This window comes from Equus asinus, chromosome 17 (genome assembly GCF_041296235.1).
Source record: "Equus asinus isolate D_3611 breed Donkey chromosome 17, EquAss-T2T_v2, whole genome shotgun sequence".
NCBI lineage: Eukaryota > Metazoa > Chordata > Mammalia > Perissodactyla > Equidae > Equus > Equus asinus.
In genome coordinates this window covers 2,019,181-2,040,748 of record NC_091806.1, presented here as the reverse complement: position 1 = coordinate 2,040,748, position 21,568 = coordinate 2,019,181, and the positions used below count along the sequence as shown (strand labels likewise).

At 46.0% G+C, this 21,568-nt stretch overlaps 1 protein-coding gene and 1 long non-coding RNA gene across 7 annotated transcripts in view; one reads left to right on the top strand and one right to left on the bottom strand.

Moving 5' to 3' along the window:
* SLC1A2 (solute carrier family 1 member 2) overlaps positions 1-21,568 on the top strand; it is a 137,461-nt gene that overhangs the window by 102,840 nt on the left and 13,053 nt on the right. For all 6 annotated transcript variants that reach the window (XM_014851038.3, XM_044750042.2, XM_070487524.1 and 3 more), the window contains 4 exons: positions 2,026-2,259; positions 7,332-7,526; positions 11,282-11,416; positions 21,088-21,319. In XM_014851038.3, coding sequence (XP_014706524.2) covers positions 2,026-2,259; positions 7,332-7,526; positions 11,282-11,416; positions 21,088-21,319 — 796 coding nt within the window. The remainder of the gene's footprint in view (positions 1-2,025; positions 2,260-7,331; positions 7,527-11,281; positions 11,417-21,087; positions 21,320-21,568) is intronic.
* LOC123277955 (uncharacterized) overlaps positions 2,267-21,568 on the bottom strand; it is a 41,845-nt gene continuing 22,543 nt past the window's right edge. The window contains exon 3 of the long non-coding RNA XR_011495008.1: positions 2,267-5,342. This is a non-coding gene — a long non-coding RNA (uncharacterized lncRNA). The remainder of the gene's footprint in view (positions 5,343-21,568) is intronic.

Below are 21,568 nucleotides of genomic sequence, written 5' to 3'. Positions count from 1 at the left end.
AGGCAGCCCCTGAGACTACCCTGCCGCTCTCTGAGGTGTTATGACCATGGGCGCACCAGGGGAAAATGTAAAGTGGTGGGAAGGCCAAGGATTTAATGACTTGGCTCCCTAACGCCTGCGGACGCAGCCCTCAAACTTTGGCCAGCCTTCACCCCAGGGAAAGGGTAGCTGGGAGGTGCAGGCTAGATGCTTCTCAGGGAAGAAAGCAGTTATGCTAACATTCTAACTAATGAGTGTCAGTTACATAGCAGCTCTTTCAGGAGAAGCTTCCTCTTGAGAAAATGTATTGCTCGTAAAAACATCCACAGTTGGGTGATGGCAGCCCGTGAGGTGTTTTAGAAAGCCTCATTAACTCAGACTTGACTCATTAAGCATGATGATGAGGGGACATGGGGTATATGCGGGAAGACAGAACATACAAGGGACTCCTTTGCCAGGAGTCAGGAAGCAGCGCTGCTGACAAGGATGGGGGAGGCGTTATTGACAGTGCAGACATACGCACGTTCAAAAACGTAATCCTTGCAGCAGCCCCATGAGCTTGGAGTGAGCCTCTCTGAGCCCTGACACGCTCATCTGTAAGTGGGAAGATGTCACTAACCAAGGTCCTGTAGCTGGTGAGTGGCTGGATGAGCTCCATGTCTTGCGTAACTGTGTCTATGACTCTCATCTGCTCCTCACAGCTTTTCTTCAACGCAGGAAAGGGCTCGCTCCAGGCACAGTTGCAGAAACAACCAAATCTGGCTTCGGTGTCCATCTCCCTTTCTCGACTCCCTTAACCCTGGCTGGGAGCCCCATCCCGAGACTTCGTTTTCCCCACAGTGGTTCTCTGAAATAGGTTCATAATTCTTAATAAGGTATCCACCTTCCCACAAATATTTTCATTTTAGTCAGAGAGTATCGCAGACTGAACAAGTTCATGCTCTAACAACACCAGACTGGGCAAGAAAAAAGGGATGTTGCCAAACAGGCAGAAAGTACACTCAAGATGAGAGAGAACAGGGTTGGCTTGCTCAAGAGTGCAGACAACAGGCAACTGTTCCCAAGCTCTCTGTAAAGTAATACTAATGTAGAAATATAGAATAAGCTTACACAGGACAAACTGTACATGGAGAATTGTCTGCTGAGCTACAAAGAGCTACGATTGCTCATTAAAGAGAAGTGGTTTGGCTTGGTAGGGAAAAAACCCCAGTCGCGGAGTTTCACAGATCTGAGATTGCTCTCCTCCTGCTTCCTGGTTTCATGGTCCGGGGCCGGTTACTTAAGTTTTTTGAACCTCAATTTCCTCATTTGCTGAGTAGGAATAATGATACCTAGATCTTAGGGTTGTGGGGAGAATGAAATGAGGCGAGGTGTGTGGTGCTCTCGCCATGTTGCTTGAGACACGATGAACGGTAGCCAGCACGATTGTTAGAGTAAATGTGGAGAGGAGGCCTTTCAGACTTAGAGGTAATCAAACCGCATTTCTCTCAATGTACTCTTTGGCTCAGGTGGTTTTCTCGTTTTGGCAGATCTCTCTATGTCTGTCTGTTATTTTAATATATTTCCTATCTTCTGAGGCAAAAACAAAGCAAATTTACAAACACCAGTTGATAGCTTGGCAAAACTCTAATGGGCTTTCTGAGAAGCTCCAAATTTATTCCAAATTTCCAAGGGAGGAGCTGAGGAACAGAGAAATCAAAGGAGATTCTCAAAGACACAACCTGTGCGTCTCTCAACTTTAGCACGGTGCTTACCTAAGAGATGGTAAAACTTGTCTCGGCTATTCTTAAAAATAACTGAGCAACCAAGCTTGGCTTTGGGTTTTTCATTAGAGCGGGGGCCACCAGATCCGAAGAACAGATTTCAGATATGGCTGTTGGTCTGAAGGAAAATATAGCATCTGTTGAATCTCATGACCTCATTCAGCAAAGCTCTCTGTACAGAAATGGGAAGGGTTTTCCTAAGGGTGCAGTCCATGGGAGGGCCCAGATTTAAGTTCTGAATCCCATAATGATCTCTTTATTTTTTTTCTTTTGTGTTTTTCAGGTACTCTCCCCTGGGTATCGCCTGCCTAATTTGTGGGAAGATCATTGCAATCAAGGACTTAGAAGTGGTTGCTAGGCAACTGGGGATGTACATGGTCACGGTGATTGTGGGCCTCATCATCCATGGGGGCATCTTTCTCCCCTTGATTTACTTTCTAGTGACCAGGAAAAACCCTTTCTCCTTTTTTGCTGGCATTTTCCAAGCTTGGATCACTGCCCTGGGTACTGCTTCCAGGTAGAGAACACCAGAAATCACCTTTCTTTCTCTCTGCTCACTTTTTTGCCCTCTTTGCCAATTCCTTTTTTTCAAAACCCTCCTGCCACAGAGTTCAATGAGAACACTTTTCACATGTTATTAAAATATTTTTGAAAAAGGCGAATGCTTTGTATTTTTGGCTCATTCTAGGAACTTCTGAGCTTTCTGATGAACATCTTTGCTGGTATGCAACTGCATTGGAAACATGATCTCATATTAAATTTCCCAGATGAATGCGTGCTATTAATCTGCATACCTAATTTGCCATATGTAGTATTAGTTTACTTTTAAATGTTTTCCGAAAGGGTATAACAGGATGCTATTCTATTTAAGAAGTTCTTTCCCCAGTGATCTGAAAAATGCTATAAAAAAAATATCACTCTATGGACTAGGTTTTCGAAAGCAGGAGAACGAGCTTTTGCAGGGTAAATGGAATTTTAGGCAGGAGTTTTCAAACAAACCGGAAGTCAGTCCACTCTTTGACCTCTGCGTGAACCTCTAACGGACCATTCTGCTCCGTTGATTTTGAGAAAATCAGGCTGGCGTTGATTTGACTTGACACCCACTGTGAATCCGTTCCTTTTTTGTTACCTAGTTCCAGTAGCCCGGAAGCCAACGAGGACTCCAGGGATATGCAGAGAGAAATATTTGGTTTTTGATGTCTTCTGGGACTGAATTTAGCAAAAAAACAAACAAAAATACATGAGAAACACCCGGCAAGTTAGAATTTCAAAGACTAAAGGAGTTTTATTCTTCCAGCCTGCAATAGTTGTCTATATTTCTGCACGTGTATCCTTGGATTACAGCACCAAGACTGGGGTCGCAAGGCAGGTGGCAGGGCAGCAGGCTAACTCAGCAGCCCGTAGCTCAGCCTTCTCTCCGGAGTCACAGGTCCTTGGGGCAGAGCCTGGGACTGTGCACTGCTAGTGAGGTGGTTGTTCGTGACACGGGGTGACTGCAGTCCCAAGGCTCCTGAGCAGCAGCCAGATTTTCCTTAAATGACCTAAAAGGCCGATAGTGGTGATGACCTGGGAAGCCAAATTATATTTTCTTGCAAATCAATGAGAATTCGGTGCTTGTAGAATGTGAGGTTTCAGGAGAGGCTGCAATATATACGATCCTGGGGATCTAGGTTCTGCATTCAGTTTCCCAAGATGAACGGGAACACTCTACTCCCAAATTTCCTATTTCCTTCTTGGTCCTAAGTATCTTTTTTTGTTTTTTTCCTGAGGAAGATTCTCCCTGAGCTAACATCCATTGCCAATCCTCCTCTTTTCTTTTGCTTGAGGAAGATCAGCCCTGAGCTAAGCTAACATCTGTGCCAATCCTCCCCTATTTTTTTGTATGTGGGATGCCTCCACAGCATGGCTGGTGTGCAGAGTAGGTCTGTGCCTGGGATCGAACCCCCGGACTGGGGCTGCTGAAGCAGAGCACACAGAGCTTTAACCACTACGCCCACTGGGCTGGCCTGGTCCTAAGTATCTTTATCCATAAAGATCCTCTCTCTTTGGAGAAAAATTAGATCCTTTTTTTTTTTCCAAAAATAAAAGCTATCATCTTTAGTTCTATTTTTGTTTTCTGGTTATGAACCTATGCTCATATTTGCTCATTGTGAAAAAAATCAGAGTGAATAAAATTTTGAAGAAGAAAATGAACGTTAATCACAGTTATTGTGTGACCAAATGATAATTGGTAGTAACCCTTAGTTAACCTTTACAGTGTTATATCTTTCCAGTTCTTACTATGTTAGATACTGTAAACTGCTGTTTTTCACTGGTCAACAGATCATGAAAGTTGTATTATATCTATCAATATAGCTCTTTCTACTGTTTTTTAAACTGCATGATAATACACTGCCTGTGCTACAATACAACCCCACCCCACCCTGTGGCGTACGCTTAAGGCGTGTCTATTAAACAGGGCCGTGACAGGCATCCTTGTAAATGCGTCTCTCCGAGGTTGTCTGATGATGTCCTCAGGAAAAACTTCTAGAAGTGGAATTTCTGAGTCCAGCGGAAAGCACATCGACGATTTCAAACATCACCAGATTGCTATTCAGAAAAGTACACTCGCTTATGTTCCACTAAGTGGGTGTGAGACGCGCCCTTCCTCACCCACTCCCGGCGCTTGAGAGGATCAGTCACCGTCACACTTGCCAATCTCATTGGTGAAAGATGATCTCATTGAATATGCATTTCTGTGATTCCTCGTGAGGGAAATGTCTTTCTGTGTTCTTATTGACTGTCCTTCGCCCCCCGCCCTGTGAATTGTTTGTGATCTTAATTTCCTGTTGGGGTATTCATCCTTTCCTGATTGGTTTTCAACCCTCTTCATGTCTAAAAATATTAACTCATGTATCATGTGTTGCAAATAATGTCCCTCTCCACTTGACATTTGTCTTAAAAATTTACAGTGCTTTTTGCCACTAGAAGTTTTTAATTTGTACATTGTTGAAACTGTCAGTATTTTGCATTAGTATTTAGAATTTTGATTTTACTCAAGAGCATCTTTTGATCTTTAAACTATTTCACAAATATTATGATTATCTTTTCTTTGACTGACTAGACAATTATTCCAGTATATTTATAAAACAAAGTAAATCTTAAAGGCATATGGATGGCCCAAATTTGTATTTAAATCAGACAAATGCTTGGGTTATCTGGCCAAGGCCTTTGAGGACCCATTTTCCTCCTTACCTTGTATTTCATTGGAAAAAAGAAAAAGTAGTTTTAATCTTCAGTTAAAATGTGACTTTTGCCTGGATGTGGAATTCCTTTTTTTCAAAGAAAAAGACTTAAGGGAAAAAAGTCAATATGGCAGGAGTCACACACTAAGAATTAACTTTGCCATCAAGATCAGAGGCAAAAACACAAAGCCCCAGGACAGGCAGCTAAACAGCCTTTCTGCCTCCTCGGACGTTGGGCTGATAGGGATGTGGAGGGGCTGACCCCCTGTCTCAGTGGGCACAGAAGCCGGTGTCAAGGAGGATGGATGGAGGAGGAACGGCCCGAGACACACCTCGCTGCATCTCTCTGACTTCAGTGCATGCTGTTAAAACTAACCTGGAAAAAAAAGAAGAATCTCAATTATCTGATACTTATTATTAGCAACATTTGAAGACTGTCATATGGCCATTGAGTCAGGAGCCAAAAAATACAATGACAGAAAGTCGGCCAGGCAACGCAGGAAAGAGTTGAAATTCTCAAGTCCCAGTTTGGATTGGCTGGGTTGATAATGGAATTTTAATTCACAAAGCCTGTCCAGTAGAGAAACTGAGAATATTTTCATGCCTTACCAATTATTTTCCCCAATCTATTTAATTGTCTGAAGACCCTATGATAACATTTTGGGGAAATGAATGCAATAATAATAATGTATTCCGGTCCTCCCAGAAGTGACCTTAGATTCATATCATATCATCATTGAGAATCCTGGCCACCAATCGTGGCTGAGCAGACATCTCAGACGAGTCCTAGTGTCCTGGAAACCCTTCAAGGGGTCCTAGGAAAGGGCAGGGTGGGGGAGCTCTGGGGGTGAGAGGAATAAAAGGACGCTAACATCTCATTAAAACAGCTGGGGCAGCAAGCCAGGTCAGATGGCATCCCCACATGTGAACGAGGCCAGACCCCAACTTTTCTCCCTGGGTTTATAAGGTTTTAGTAAGGAGAAGTCTCCAAATATTCATTTCTTCTCCCTCCCTAAGACCAAGGAGGAGGCATGAGACAGACCCCTGACCTGAAATCACAAAGAATGTTCCAGTAAGATGACTCTGGCTTCCCTAAGGTTGCGATTAGGAGCTCATGGGTCAGTGGCTTGATAAGATGCAGATTTAGGCGACCCTCACGGTAGGGCTTCTGGTTCCTTGGTTCTGTGTAGGGCCTGGAATCTGCATTTCATTTAGCTCCCCGAAGCCGATGGTCCTCTCCGACTCTCTGAGAAACCGAGACTTCTGCAGGTGTCTTTGTCCAGCCTGGTGGGAGCCCCAGTTCTCACTACAGGAGGAGAAAGTTCTGACTAAGGCTGGAAGTGCAAGAGAGGAAAAAGTGCCGTCTGCATTGGAGGTTTTCCAATTCACTTTGCTAGGGTTTGAATAGAAAAAAAATCGAAAGAGAAGGGACCGCAAAGCACTCCCATGGCAGTGAGTGTTCTGCGTTGTTTTCCACGGTACTTAAACTTTGAAGCAAATCCACCAGCCCTCCCACGCACCTCTGTCCACATGGAAATTATATTCTGGCCTTCAGCATCCCTTATGCTTACAAGTCTCCTATTTTAGAAGACCGGTGAACATGTCAGGAGTTCTGGCATTTGAGGCTGCGTCATGTGGTCATGAATTCCCATCCCACGCCCGGGAGGAGTTGGGGTGAAGTCACTCCATATTGGGTCTTTGATTAGCTTTTCTGCCCCGTGTCATTGGAAAGACGGTAGAGTCGGCCAATGACCATTTATCAGGGAGTTGGACTGTCTGTGAAGGTCCTCAGTGAATTTCTAGAAGCTCGGGTTCAGGCTAAATGTGCCGTACATGTTTGTCCAGCATTCTCAAAATTAGCAGGCCCAGCTCAGGGCAATTCCCAGGGGCTGGACGCAATCCATGTAGTCATCTAGTTGGAAACAGCATTTCTGGCATGAAATTATGGGTCATTCAAAAATTCCTCATTCCACTTCACTGTTGACAGCTGATTCTTTTCTGACTTTTTTCTTTTTCTTTTTTTTTTGCAGCCCAATTAATGTGGGCAATCAAATGGGCTTTAATATTTACTCCAAGATAGAAACAGTGACCAAAGGAAAAAGAGAACTTGAAGCTTTGAGTAGATCTCAAAAACCAGGACCAACAAACGTATTTTGCTACCTATTAGCATCGTAATAAGATTGAATTTGAGCCTCCAAATTGCTGGTTTTTAATTTGGCTTGAGACACTGCTTTTTTGCATTCACATTACTTGACTGGAACAAAAGAACAAAAACTTTCTGGTGGCATTCCAGTTTGTGCTTTGTCCTGCTCCTCTAAAGTGGACGTAACTCTTGTCTCTCTTCCTTTCTGTCTTTGTCCCTTAGTGCCGGAACTTTGCCTGTCACCTTCCGTTGCCTGGAAGAAAATCTAGGGATTGATAAGCGCGTGACCAGATTTGTCCTCCCAGTCGGAGCAACCATTAACATGGACGGCACGGCCCTGTATGAAGCGGTGGCCGCCATCTTTATTGCCCAAATGAACGGGGTTGTCCTGGATGGAGGCCAGATTGTGACCGTGAGGTGAGTGAAGTGGGGGGGGTGAAGCGCTGAAGGAACCTTTGCCCCGTCCCCTTCCACTAACTCCGTTTCCCGGGGGCCACTTGAACTTCAGTCCCTCTGGCAGAGAAGAGATGAAGGAAATAACAGAGAAGGGGAATTGTTGGCAGTCTCAAAGGGAAAAAATTGTGACAGGAAAGAAACAGACTCATACTAATGCCTTCTGTTTGTATTGCACATGTGAAATTGCTTAGGAAATTTGCCATTATTTGGTTTTTTAACAAGCTTGTGATGTTGCGAGGCACTTATTTCTATGCCTACTTAGTAGATGAAGAAGCGCAGGCTTCAAGGGACATGGCGGTCTGTCCCGGGCTCCGCGGTTAGTAACGGGCCAGCAGGGCTGTAACTGGGGCCAGCGTCGACTCACTCTGGATCCAGTTTTTCTTTCATTAAGAGGTACTCCCTTCAGCCTTCCAGGAGACAATGTCAGAAATGATGAACTACTGGAAGGAAGAGATTCCTTAATACAAAATAAAACATTTTATTACAAACAAATAGTAAATATTTTTGTTTTTACTGAAATTATTTTTACCATATGTATTCATCATTTTAAAAATTCAGAAAGGACACTCTCCCAAGGGTCTTTAAAAACACATTGCTTCTCCCTAAACTTAGAGATTTCACCTGCGTCATATACGAACTTCTCTAACCCTCACACCCACCTGTGAGGTGCGAACTTGTCTTGGTCCTCTTGAGCTGCTGTAACAAAATCCCACGGACCGGGTGGCTTAAATAGCAGATGTTTATTTCTCACCGTCTGGGGTCTGAAAGTCCAAGATCCAGCTGCCGGCAGATTCGGCTCCTGGTTCGTCCTCTTCCTGGCTTGCGTATGACGCTTTCTCACTATTTGCCACCAGCCTTTCCTTGATTCACGGAGAGAGAGCAAGCCTTCTATGTCTCCTCTTATGCGGGTGCTAGTGCCATCGTGGGGGCTCTACCCTCATGACTTGAGTGCCTCTCAAAGGCCCTATCTCCACATACCAGTGCACTGGAGATTAGGGCTTGAACAAATCAATTTTTGGGGGACACAGCTCAGTCCATAGCAGTACTGTATGGGAGCGTCAGTTTTCTCATCTGTATAATGGGGACAATAACCACACATTCTAGGAAGGTTGAGCGTGTCGTACCTGGTACACAGTTACCTGTCCATAAATGTTTGCACTAGTATTATTACTGTATTGATGTTCAATAAAATACAATACTCCTAGAATATGAGAGAAAAACGTGACAGTGACATAGTGAGTGCCGTGATGTTCCTCAGTGGAAGACATGCTTCAGGTCAGAGTCTCAAGCTTCCCAATCGTGTCCTAACAGACTACGTGTGAGACTGCCAACCTCCCTTGCTTTAGGACTCAGAGATGAACAGAGCTCCTTCATCAAGCCGCTTCTTTTGAAGCCAAGCAGAGATGATTCCGATCCCTGAATTTTTGGCCTTGATGGTAACAATGCTTCCCGCTAAGTTCACACCATTAGATGAGAACTTAGAGATGGGAGAATGCACCAGTGACCAAGTGATTGGGATTCACTAATTCACAGAGTTTTCATTGTGGGGAGGGATCAAGGGACATGAAGAGCCCTCGTGGCACTGGAATCCAGCAGACGAGTGTTCAGATCCCAGCAGATCATGTTCAAGCTGCATGGCCCTAAGTTTCTGTATCCATCCAACCCACAGTTTCCTCATGTGGGAAGCAGGTGAACCTGCTGTAGGTGCCATATGTACCTTGCAGGGTTACCGTGAGGTTCTCCAATGGCAATGTGGGTGTACTGCCTTGCACAGCATCCAAGAACCAGCCCTAGAGAAGTGAGCCTGGGGAGTGGAAGGACAGGAAAAGCAGGAACGGACAAAGGGACAGAAGGGTGGTCACTGCCCAGGACGCTACTGCAGGGCTTAGGACTCCAGACATTCCGCCTGCAGTAGGGTGAGGGTATGGTTGGGGTGGAGGAACAGAGGGGGAACCAACTGCCAGGAAGCATTCCCTTCACAGGATTTTATTCCCCACAACCAAGAGGTGACCAGACAATGTGCCCACAGTGCAAAGGGATGTGTAAGAGTGACTCAGAACAGAAACAACTGGCCTTGTAAATAAAAAGGCCGAGGCCAAGGTCGTTGGAACTTGGGAAGTTCCCCTGCCCTGGTGTTCCATCCACGTCGGGGAAGTGGCTGAGAATTCCCACCTTCCGGCTCCCGGGGCTTCAGGGAAGTTTTCATTACAAGGCAGCCTCACTCTGCAGAGATCTCCCAATGAGAAGAATCTACATCGTTTGGAGGGTGCAGTGCACCCAGTCTCTTCTAAGTGCTTTTTGTTTATTAAGTCCTGAGGACCCCGTGAGTGAGACAACATTATTATCTCCTTTTTTACAGATAAGGAAATGAAAGCAAAAAGAAGTTAAGTAAGTTGCCCAAAGTTATGTAGTTAATAAGTGGCAGAGCTGGGACTTGAACCAAGTTGTTCAACTCCAGAACCTTCAGTGGTAACCACCACACACTCCTCCCCTCCTGTGACCCAGAGGGATCTGAGGAAAATGGCGTTCTCTAACCGGGACACCAGCTCCTTACTGGTGGGGCAGGGGAAGAGCATAGATGGGTTCTGTAGATCCGACCCAGGGGAGGTGTCTTTACTGGGACAGGCCTAAGTCTGGGAAGGATGGCAATATGGATAAATAGCACAGCTTTCGTTTTTTCATAGGTGAGATAAATTCCGGTCTCTCCCGACTGTAAGACCCGGAATGCTGTGCTTGGGCACACTGATGGTCTGGACTTGGTTAAACTCAGTTCAGGAAACTGATTCTCAGGTTGGAGCCAGAGGACATGTTCTAGAAACTCTAGAATTGTATAACTGCAAAGAAAGCAGCCCCCCTTTTCTTTTCAGCACCCACAAAAGCAAGTTGGGAATCTATATTTTCAGAAACGTCCTTCCGTTTAGAAATGACAGCTTTTATAAATGGCATCCAGAAAAGAGGGAAAAAAAAGTCATTATCCTCTGCTGGACCACAGTGCCTGGACAGGGCACCTGAACCCTATGTAAATTCTCTTCCAGAGACAACTTCGAAATAGTGCTGGGCATGCCCTTAGCATGACCTGGAAAGCAAAGGATGAGATGCTTCAAAAAGAAAACCTCCTGTTAGTGATTTCATTATCATTTCTTGGCGCCCTCTTTCTGAATAATGTATTTTCCAGCCCATGGGGAAACGTCCAGGCATCTGAAGCTTAATGTCATTTGGAATCTGTTGATTTGTTCCCCCGATGTCCACTCCGTTGGGTCTGGATGTTTGCTATTCTGAGTTCTCATGTTAACATTGGCAGTGGCCTCCTCAGACTCTTGCCACGTAGTCCAGAAGTCTCTGGTGCTCACAGAGACGCAGGGGTGTAAGCAGAAATGAATGCAGTGGTGTTCCCGTGGGAGGATTAAGGGTGATTTGTTTTTCTTCTTTAATATTTCCTTGCCTACTTTTACAGCCACGCTTACTTTCTTTGAGCCCTGTGATCTGTTAGGCTAATTGGATGTCATGATATGGGGATAAGGCTCCAATCCATGAGTTTATTGAGCAGAATCCAAATAGACCCTCATTCCAGGGTCTTGGTACTCTAGATTTCTCTACTGCTTGGGAAGGAAAAGGGATTTTACGACTGCTGGGAAAATTGGAGCTTAAAATTGCCAGGGGTAGCTTTGCTGAGGCCTCTTTCTCTTCCCATGACCTGGCCTTCTCTGTTCTCACAGCCTCACTGCCACGCTGGCGAGCGTCGGCGCCGCCAGTATCCCCAGTGCTGGGCTGGTCACCATGCTCCTCATTCTGACGGCTGTGGGCCTGCCAACAGAGGACATCAGCCTGCTGGTGGCTGTGGACTGGCTGCTGTAAGTGTTTGCAGATGGGGTTCTGCTGGGGACGTGAGTACTACCTCCCAGGGGTGGACAACAAGCAAGGCTGCAGCCAAGATCTTAGCCAATCCCCATGGCAACTCCCTCACTTCCTCCCTCCCTTCTTCCCTCTAACATTTGTTGAATGCCTACTTGGGAGCCAAAGAAGAAAAAGATAGAATCTTTGAGGGCCTTCCAGTCTAGGGGAGGAATCAGATAAATTATAATAAAAGGTTGAAAGCACAGATGTAAGGAACCAACCACTGATGCATGAAAGGATCTCAAAACATTATGTTCAGTAGACAAATCCCAAAAGAGTATACACTGCATGATTCCAGCTGTAGGAAGCTCTAGGAAAGACAGTATAGCCTCTAGCCATAGAAAGAGGTCAGTGGTTGCCCGAGCCCAGGGGTAGGGGTGTGAGGATTAACTGGGAAGGGACATAAGGAAACCTTTAGGAGTGATAGAATGTTCCATGTGCACAGGTATACACAGGTGTCTACATTTGTCAAAACTCATCAAATCTTGCACCTAAAATGGGTACATTTTATTTTTTTGTAAATTAAACTTCAATAAAGTAGGTTTTAAAACAGCACAAACATAAAAGGATAGTGATAGAGAGAGGCACCCATCCCAGTCTTGGTTGGAAGGGCAGAGTGGAGAAATCAGGAAACAGGGAAAATGGTTAGTGAATCTGAGGGATCACTGTGTGCTAGCGACTATGCTGAGCATATGACATCTTCCTCTTATCACAACCTTCAAGTCTGGTCTTATTTCTCCCATTTTATAGATGAGGAAATTGAGGTGTAGGGAGGTGAAGTGGCTTGAGAATGAGATGAGGTTTGACCTTAGGTCTGCTTGGTTTTGGAGGCCACCACATTCATAATCATGGCCATATTCAAGCGTCTAAAGGCAGTGAGAGCTGAGCAGAATCGTAACTGGAGGGTAGAAGTTACCCAGGTGTGCGGAGGCGGAGGGGGAAATGGGATACTCCAGTCAAGGCCAGCCTGCACACAGGCGCTGAGGCAACGGTGCGGGGGCCTCTGAGTGGAGTATTGTTGGAGTACAAAGTGGGAGGCAGGGAGTGGCGGAAAGTGAGGCAAGATCGACAGCCTCGGCTGCCATGCAAAGAAGATTGAACTTGACTGTGTACACACAGCCCTGCTACCTTTCCCAGTGTATGACACTCACTTCCCATTCACAAAGGTGGGCCGGGCTAGCCAGATGGTCCCCAATAGGGAGATTGGAATTGATCCTTGCTAAGGGCTAGTTTGGGCTCTGATGTTCTGTGGATGTGCTCTGATGCCCCCTGTGCAGTCTTGGAGCTAAATGACAGGGGCTGGGGGATTCCAATGACTTCAACGTCAGGGGTGCAGAGTGACCAGTGCTGGCGCAGAGGTCCGAGGCCCAAAATGCCCACACTTATTTTTTAAACAGCCCCACATGCCAGTGACATTTTTCTGACATTTATTGGCATAGATTCTTAGAGCCAGAAGCCACATTTTATGCACTTGAGTTTACCCCATGCTAAAACAAGTTCCTTTCCCCTACTCGCATCCTTGCAAAGAGAGAAACATGCAGGTGGCTGAAGGGAGGAGGGACATGTGGGGTCCAGAAGGAACCTGCTCTCTCCGTAAAACTTGCCTGCTCTGGAGGTTTCGGTTGGAAATGAGAAGTGGCTCCCTGGACATAATCTGTTCAATCCAGGAGGGCTGCGAGGAGGGTCCTGCACCTTCCTGACCGATGTTTTCCTTGCCAGACAAAGACCTTGGAAACACCTTCAGCGGAAGGTAAAGGGCAAATGAAGTGACCTCCTATCTGTTCCTGCCAGTCTCTCTCGGGCGGCAGCATGGTCCCTCGTGCTAGCTTGGTTGTTCTCTGTGCCCTGTGCTGGCCCCGAGGGCAGCCTTTCTCAGGACGTCCATTGAGACAAGGCAGCCATGCGGACAGCCGAGATTTGGTGATGGCATGCGGGTGGATGGATTGAGAGCGAGTAGGATGAAAGAGACAAAGTTGTGGGGTAGGATTTGGTTGGGAAGGAGGACAAAGGGGAAATTAAGACATTGACAATGGTTTGGGGACAGAGCACACAGTAGGAGCTCAATAAATGCATGCTAAAGTTAAGCACAGAGTTGCTGTGTGATGCCCAGGGGCCTTTGCACACAAGAAGAAAGAGGGAGCTCTTAACTCCCACCTGCCTCCCCTGTGACTTTGGTCACTGAGTCCTCTGCCTCTTGAACCTACTGCCCTCATGTTGTCATTGAGCGTCCCCTGCCTGCTGCCACCACATTGCCTAATGTCTTCTTGTGCTTGTTTCTGGGTCCTGAAATCCACCATTAGACTTGCATCTTTTTAAAAATTGTTATTATAGAGGCTGCCCCCCTTCCATTACAATGCCAATGCCTTTAAGTGGAAAAATGCACTCATATTATCAGGAATGAAGAAAAAGAGCTGATATTTGGTGGGTACCGCAATGTTCTTTACATCTGTTTATAGTTAATCCATAAAGAGCCCTATGGTGTGTTTCACAGATGAAGAAACTTGGGATCAGAAGGGTCAAGTGTCCCACCCGGGCCACAGGAGAGCTTGTGTGGCCAGGTCCGGGCCCTTCAGTCCACCCCATACAGCTTCCTAGTTAGCAACAAGCGGATGTCACAGTGGGAAGAAGCAGAAAGTCCAGAGTGGGAAAGGACGAAGACAGACCTATTGAGGTCACCCTGGTTCCAGAAAATTTTTGGTATGACCTGCTTTTTTCCCCTCCCAGGTTTAAAATAAAACAAAAAGCCTAAGTGGGGACAGTCAAGGTCTCAGTCACTCTTAGAATTCAAGTCATTTGCTTCCAGGCCTGTTGGATGAAAGTCAGTTCATGAAACATTCAAGACCCTGCCTACTCTGACCTAGATGTTAGCGAATGGAGGAAGAGGGCCGGTCCGCCTGATTGCCCCACACAGGTGCTTACAGGCTCACACTTGCACAGAGAGCAGGGCGTCCTAACTCCAGGGCTGAAACGTGCTAGCAGAAGGGAGTTGGCCGAACAAAAAAAGTGATGATACATTCGGATTAACCATATTAATGAAATTGTCTACGAGAAGACTTGATCCCAGACTGGAGCTGGAAAGGAAGGAGCGAATGAAGAGCTCTCCTCTAGTTCTGGAGTCTGATCTCAGATAGAGGGAGGCCCTATGATCAAGGGAAGAAGGGCAAGGAGGCAGGAACCCTGGGCCGCAGCTCTGCATTTCCTCTCTGTAGGGCTTTGGACAAGTTACCGAATCTCCAGATTGAGCTGCGTCATGTGTACGGCGGGAACAGTAATTTATCAGCTTAAAAGCAGAGTCTAGACCCAACGCCCTTGAAGGCCTTGCTAGTTTTAAGACCTGGACTAGGATTCTGTTGGTATTGGATGTTTGTATACAAATAAGCATGAACGTCCCTTTTAAGGAGAAAAGAAAAAGGGAAAGTAGAGGATCCTGGGAAAATGTGCATGGGGATCTGCAGCTAGGTCAGATCTGCTTTGAATTAGTAATGGTGGCACATTCTTTCCCGCCAGCAGGAGGAGTTCTGGAAACACGCTCTTGGTCATGGGCTCCGTGGCCGTTGGGTGCCCATTAGCGTGAGGAGGGCAGGGAGATGAGCTGGACAGTGTGCCGGTCATTTCCTCGTAAAGTAGTCTGTGAAGGAAAAGCAGAGAAGAAGAAAGGGGGGATGTCTTTTTCCTCTCTAGGTAAGGTTTGTAAGCTTTCATAACTCGAGCAATTTTCCAGTTTTAAAACCAAACAAAGCCTGCAGTGACATTTAATGTGCCACAGTGTTTGCCAGCTACTGGAGACTGGCCAGCCTCATTACTGCCCGCCAAGCCCTGGACGCTTTTCAGTGGGCAGGCTGAGCAGCTCTGTAAATGTCAGGGTGAAAACCAAGATTCTGGGCCCTGAAAAGTGCCCAAGTCCTTGAACACCAGACGAGCAGGGCTAGTAAAACCAGAACCTTCCCCAGTGTGCAAGGAGCCCTTTGTGTCAGGAATCCTTGGTGGATGTTTATAGGAGATCTCGCCCATACCTTCCTCTCTCTGAAGGAGGCAGGATGGAGTGAAAACCGGGAGCCAGTACCAGTGAGAGGTGATAAATAACTGGGTCTGGCCACAGGTGGGAAGAAAAAGCCAAAATAAAGTGAAACCCAAGTGGATCCATGCCCCCTTATCAGATTGCTGGTGAGATTATTTCCGGGGACACATCGCTAATTGGGGGATGTGCTTGAGATGGCACTTATAAGGAAGGCCTTAAGGAGCCTCCACCCTGCAGGAGGGCCTCTGAAGCTCCCCGTTAGCTTGCCTCCCTGGAGGGAATAGAGCGTTGGTTCCCAAACTTGAGCTTGCCCCAAGATCTCCTGGAGATTCGGCAGGTCTGAGATGGGGCCCAAGGACTGGCATTTCTGACAAGTTCCCAGGTGATGCCAACGGTGCCCTCAAGGGACCTTGCTTCCAGAAGCAATGGACTAGACACAGGGAAGGGGGAGCGGGAGTTCCTGATTGCGGGTATATGTGCACCTCTGCTCTTTCTTGAGTATCCATTCAGTGAAAACAGACCGAAAGGACGCAGGATACCGATACGAATACTTAGCAAGTGCCCCTTAGATGTTAAACATCGTTCTAAGTACTTTACATGGACTTGTTTAAAAGTCACACCAAATTATGAGGCAGCTAAAAGTATTATCCCCGTTTTACGGTTGAGGAAACTGAGGCTCAGAGCAAAGAAACATCTCAATTTAGTGGAGATTAAATGGCTGAAATGGGGTTGAAACCCAAACGATCTGGCTGTTCCTTGGGGGTTCCAGGCCCGTCCATCTGGGTTCTTGTTCCCTTATTTAAGACACACACATGCATGTACACACAGACACATAACTGATTTAATCCCCACTCCACGTCTGGGGGAAAAGAGAACCAATTCCTGCATCCACCGTCTCTCTGAAGATTCTGGGCGGTCGTCTCCAGATTCCGTTTGAGTTGTTTGCTTTGATGCTCTTCTTCCACTGAGTCCTCTTTCCTACGTCTTCCCTTATCTCCAGTCTATGTCAACCCATCATGGGATGGGACTCTTTTCTACTAAGTCGTTCCCTGCCCCCTAAAATGAACCCTGACTCCAGGCAGTATCATTGCAGGTCGGGCTGGGGGCAGGGGGAGATTGGGGGTGTGGCCAGAGTTCCGCGCAGCGAAATCACGCTCTAATGTAGCACAAAAGAAATATATGCTCATGGAAAAACAAGACGGGGCAAAGCTCAGGAGAGTTATCAGACGAAGAAGAAAAGTTCTCCCTTCGCTTACGCTTGAATCTCAAGTCTTCTTTCTCTGAAGTAATCACTGTTAATAATTTCAGGTAGCACAGAAAACAAAAATTTAATACTAGGCACCCATTTTCTTTTAAAAAAATCCTTTGGTGTTGCCCACCCAGGAGCTTCTGTCTACACGTGTTCAGCCCCACCTCTCCCTCCTTTGCTGGGCCTCCCGCTCTCGTCCCTGTGTCTTCCCCCGGCTCTCAGGACACCTCTCTCGTTTTCTATGCAAGGAAATTCGGCCTCTCTGTGTCTCGCTCCTCCTCCTTCTAGACCTTGGCTTGCATCCTAACTTTTCACCACTGAAATAGCCAACCACATGACCGTTCTCTCTCCAGAGTTAAACTGCTTCCACCTCTTAGGCTAACAATCCATCCCACCGGCCTCTTCCCCTGGTCCACACCCGCCGACCGGCCCCCTTCCCCCCTGCCCCATGTCATAAACAGCTGAAACATGGTCTCAGACCTCACAGGGCTTTAGTCTAGTCATGGGGACAGATATGGTCCAAAAATCCCAGCAGAGTGACCTAGGTGCAGAAAGAGCAATGTGTGAGACTTGGGAGAATCAGAGTGGAGGCAATCTGCTCCCCTTTTCCCTTAGACCGATAACGGTAACCACAATCAGCAGCTACCGATCGAGCCCTGAGTCTGTGTCAGGGCTTTGAAGCCTAGCAGAGGACCTCTGGGCTGACAAGCACTTGGTCACACTGGTAGTCAGTGTCTTCTCCACCTGCCCAGAGGCGGGCGTCACTGCCTGTATTATACGAATGAGAAAGCTGAACGGCAAAGGCTGAGTAACCCATCCTGCTGGAGCCAGGATTGCAATCCAGGCTCGAATCCAAAGTTCCCACTCAACCAGTGCTTCCATGGGCCCTCCTTCCTTCCCAACCTCATGTGGCTTTAGCCCTCAGATGCCCAGAGTCCTGCCAGCCTCCTCAGGTCTGGGGCCTCAGGTGACCTTCTGCCACACTGCGCACCCTGCCTTCTGAGAGGCAGACATCATGGTTTGTTTCTACGAATGTTAAGTTGAATCACATGAAATGGCCAATGTTTGACTTTTTTGGAGTCATAGAAATGGCAGTTTTGTATGGTTCAATCCAATGCAAGGGACCAGATGAGTTTTGAGTGACCGTGTTCCCTTGGCTCTGTTCTTCGGTGAGAACCAGGACTTTCAGACAGTCCCACCATCTTCCTGCCAGAGGGTCTATACTGAGAGAAAGCAAACAGAGAGAGCCCCTTGGCAATTGCTTTTCTTCCAGGGAACCAGACCAGGGCCTCCATGTGTAGCAGCTCAGTCAAGCCTGGTGGCCTCAAAACAGTAGCTATATTATCTGTAGTGGGTCCATTCGGGGAGAGGTTCTGCTCTCACCTCTGCCCGCTTCTCCCAGGCTTGACACGCAGCATCTAGACCCAAGGAGAGGATCAAACACTCTGAAGTTCTTTTTACCAAGCAACCAAAAAGCTCCTGAGGCCAGCAGAGTTTCATGAACAGTCGGGGCTGGTTGTGAGAGAAAATGAAAGCATTTGCCTGTGGAGAAATTTTCCACACGTGAACCATAAATTCCCATATCCTGCTTTTGGTCAGAGTTGGACTTCCCCAGAGTTGGTCAGACATTCCCCTGGTGGCCTCAAAAGCAAACCAAAAATTCTTCTATCTTCTGTCTCCTTCCATTTGCTTTCTCTCCCCTCATTTCTCAGCCAATCTTGAATAAGTTGGTTATACAAAATGTCTGCACTTCCTCTCATTCAATTTTCTACCCATGGCAAGCTGGCTTCTGTCCCTGCCTCTGTACTGAAACTATCCTTGCCAGGTCAGGAATGGCCTCTTTATGGCTAAAACCAAGAGACACTTCTTTTCCTTATCTTACCTGACTTCCAGGCAGTAATCGGCATCGTCCACCATCCTCTCAGTTTTGAAACACGCTTCCCCCACCCTCTTCTAGTTCCCTTCCGCCTTTGCAGGCTTACTCTTCTGCCCGTTCCTTAAATGTTAGTCACCTGCAGGGTTCTAGACTGTGTGTTCTTCTCCACATTGTTCAAATTTGGTTCTATGACTTTACTAGGAAGTGTGACTTTGGGAAGACACTTAATCTCTCTGGGCCTCAGTGATTTCATCTCTTAAATGTGGATAATAGTACTTTGAGTCGTAGTGAGGAGTAGATAAGGTAGTAGCTATAAAGTACATCCCTACACATGTGAAGTTTGATATAAATGGTAGTTACCGTCCTCATCATCACCACCAGCCTTGGTCCCTCTACTTGCCAATAAAGGCAGATTCTTCTGGGCCATGAGATAAGTAGGTACTCAGAGCATTCCTCTTGAAGACTTTAGCACTCTGTAATTTAACAGTTGGTCAAGGGTGTTGGGTGCGTGACTCAGAACACGTGCTGGGAGTGATCAAAAGTATATTTAAAAAGCAACAAAGTAGACCACAGCTATATGACGGACAGATAACACAACTGGTTGGTTAGGAGTGCCTCCACAGGAATTGTCCTATCAACAGGGGTCATGTTTTCAGGGGGAGACAGTAGCTTAACTAGGCGTGTTTGGATGTTCTACTTAGGAGGTGCCAAAAATATATTTGAATTGACTTGATAAGATTAATACTAATATTGAGAATACACATCATATCATAATTAATGTTTTGTGAGTGCTTACTAAATGTCTGGAACTGTGCTAAGCACTTTGTTATCTTCTTTAATCTTCACAGCAGTCCTTATGTAGTGGGCATTTTTATTCTTTCCATTTTATAGACTAGGCAACTAAGGCTCCCAGATGTCGAGTATGATCAGGGTTGTCTGACAGGTAAGGGGAAAAGCTGGCCTTTGAACGCAAGTCCGGCTGCCTCCAGAGTCCAGGCTTTTTCTCAACTCCTGTCATGTGTTCCTTCTCCTACCCTTATACTGGGGCTTCTCTGCAATCTGCATGTCAAGTGCCTGATTTTGTGGGTGACCTCAAGATCCAGTCTTCATTCGTGTACAGACTCTGTCACCCTGAGGCAGATTCTCCAAAGCAGGTGGGAGGAGAAGAGCTTTCTGAGACGGAAAGATGCCCCTGAGAGTTGAAGTCGGGCTCTGATCTGTATTTTCTCATGGGCAACATCTTCCTGTTTGAAATCAAAAGATGGCTGGCTCACAAGCTCCTTGCGAGGGAGCCAGGCGAAATCTTCCTAGTGCAGCTTCATTATTTTTATTCTCTAATGAGAGATAGATCTGATCATCGCAACTAGAACTTATTTTAGGCCTTTATTCCCAGAACCAATCAAGGTTTCCACTTTGCCTTTAACTAATTCTAGTATCCTCACATTTTTTTTGGACTGAAGGTTAGAGTGTCCTGGACTAAAATGTTTCAGCAGTATCTTTACCTAAACTCCTTCCTTTTTTTTTTTTTTTTTTTTTGTAGTTTTCCAGCATCCTTCTCTTTAGGACTTTGAGAATCTCATAAACATGGTCAAAAGGACTCTTCACACTGATTTGAACTTATGGATGAGATAACACAACTTATTCTTCAGAACTTAGTTTTCCTGGTGCTGACCTTCTAAGAAAGAGAGTTATCTACCATCTTATTTTTTTGAATCACAGCTTGAGAGGCAAGATTTGAGGAAGGATTTCTCTTAACACTTCCTGGTTCAAGAGGCACTCTGGGAGATTCAATTATTTTAGGTTAATAGAGAGAGCAAGAAAAAGTGTTTTGGTTTTTCCAGGACACATAGTCACTACACATATTGGTCAGGGAGAAAACTGTGGTTGGGTTTCTTACCCCAAAGCTGTATCTGTGTAATGTGTATGTTGCAAGGACACTGGGGTGCGGGGGGAAAGGCAGCATTAGTTTTGATCGTTACAGAAAGATGAATTATCTCTTATGGGAGAATTCACGGGTGGCCTTGCCTGTAGAATTAATAAATAAAATAAGCATAGGTAAATTAGAGTCTTTGAGGAAGAGTTTAAATCAAGAGGAACGGCTGGACACAGCTAGGAGTATCTGGAGCCTGGGCACTAATTCCGAGATCCAGACACATTATTTCCCTCTAATTCTTCCTCCCTCTTCCTCCTTTTTCTTTGCTATTGTTTATTGAGTACTTACCATTCATCAGACATTTTCCTAAGCAATTTACTTACATTATCTCATTTAATTTTCACACAAGCTTATGAGAGAAGTATGATTGTCGTCTCCAACTGACAAACAAGGAAATAAAGTCAAAAAAGGTGAAGGAACTTGCCCCAGATCAAGCAGAGGGAAAGGTAGAGCCAGAACTCAACCCCAGGTCTCTCTGGGTCTAGACCTTGACCTTTCAACCACCACGTCACACTGCTTCCTCACTAAACAATTTTTGTTCTTTGTCCCCAGGGACAGGATGAGAACTTCAGTCAATGTTGTGGGTGACTCTTTCGGGGCCGGGATTGTCTATCACCTCTCCAAGTCTGAGCTGGATACCATTGACTCCCAGCACCGAATGCATGAAGATATTGAAATGACCAAGACTCAGTCCATTTATGATGACATGAAGAACCACAGGGAAAGCAATTCTAGTCAATGTGTCTATGCTGCACACAACTCTGTCATAGTAGATGAGTGCAAGGTACCTTTCCCATTCATGGATATCGAGACCTGTATATAATAGTGCATGCTCAATTTCTTAAAACAAACACAAAATCCCTGCATGTATTATTGTCACATTTGTTCTTCTAAAGAATCATGTAACCCAAGCTTTTATGAGTCCCACGTCATCTAACTCTGTGTCTAACATGGAAGGAAATCAACAGGTCTAACAGTGAAAGAGCTAATCAGTTGCCTGTTTCATCCATGTGATGCGAAATAGTCATTCTGA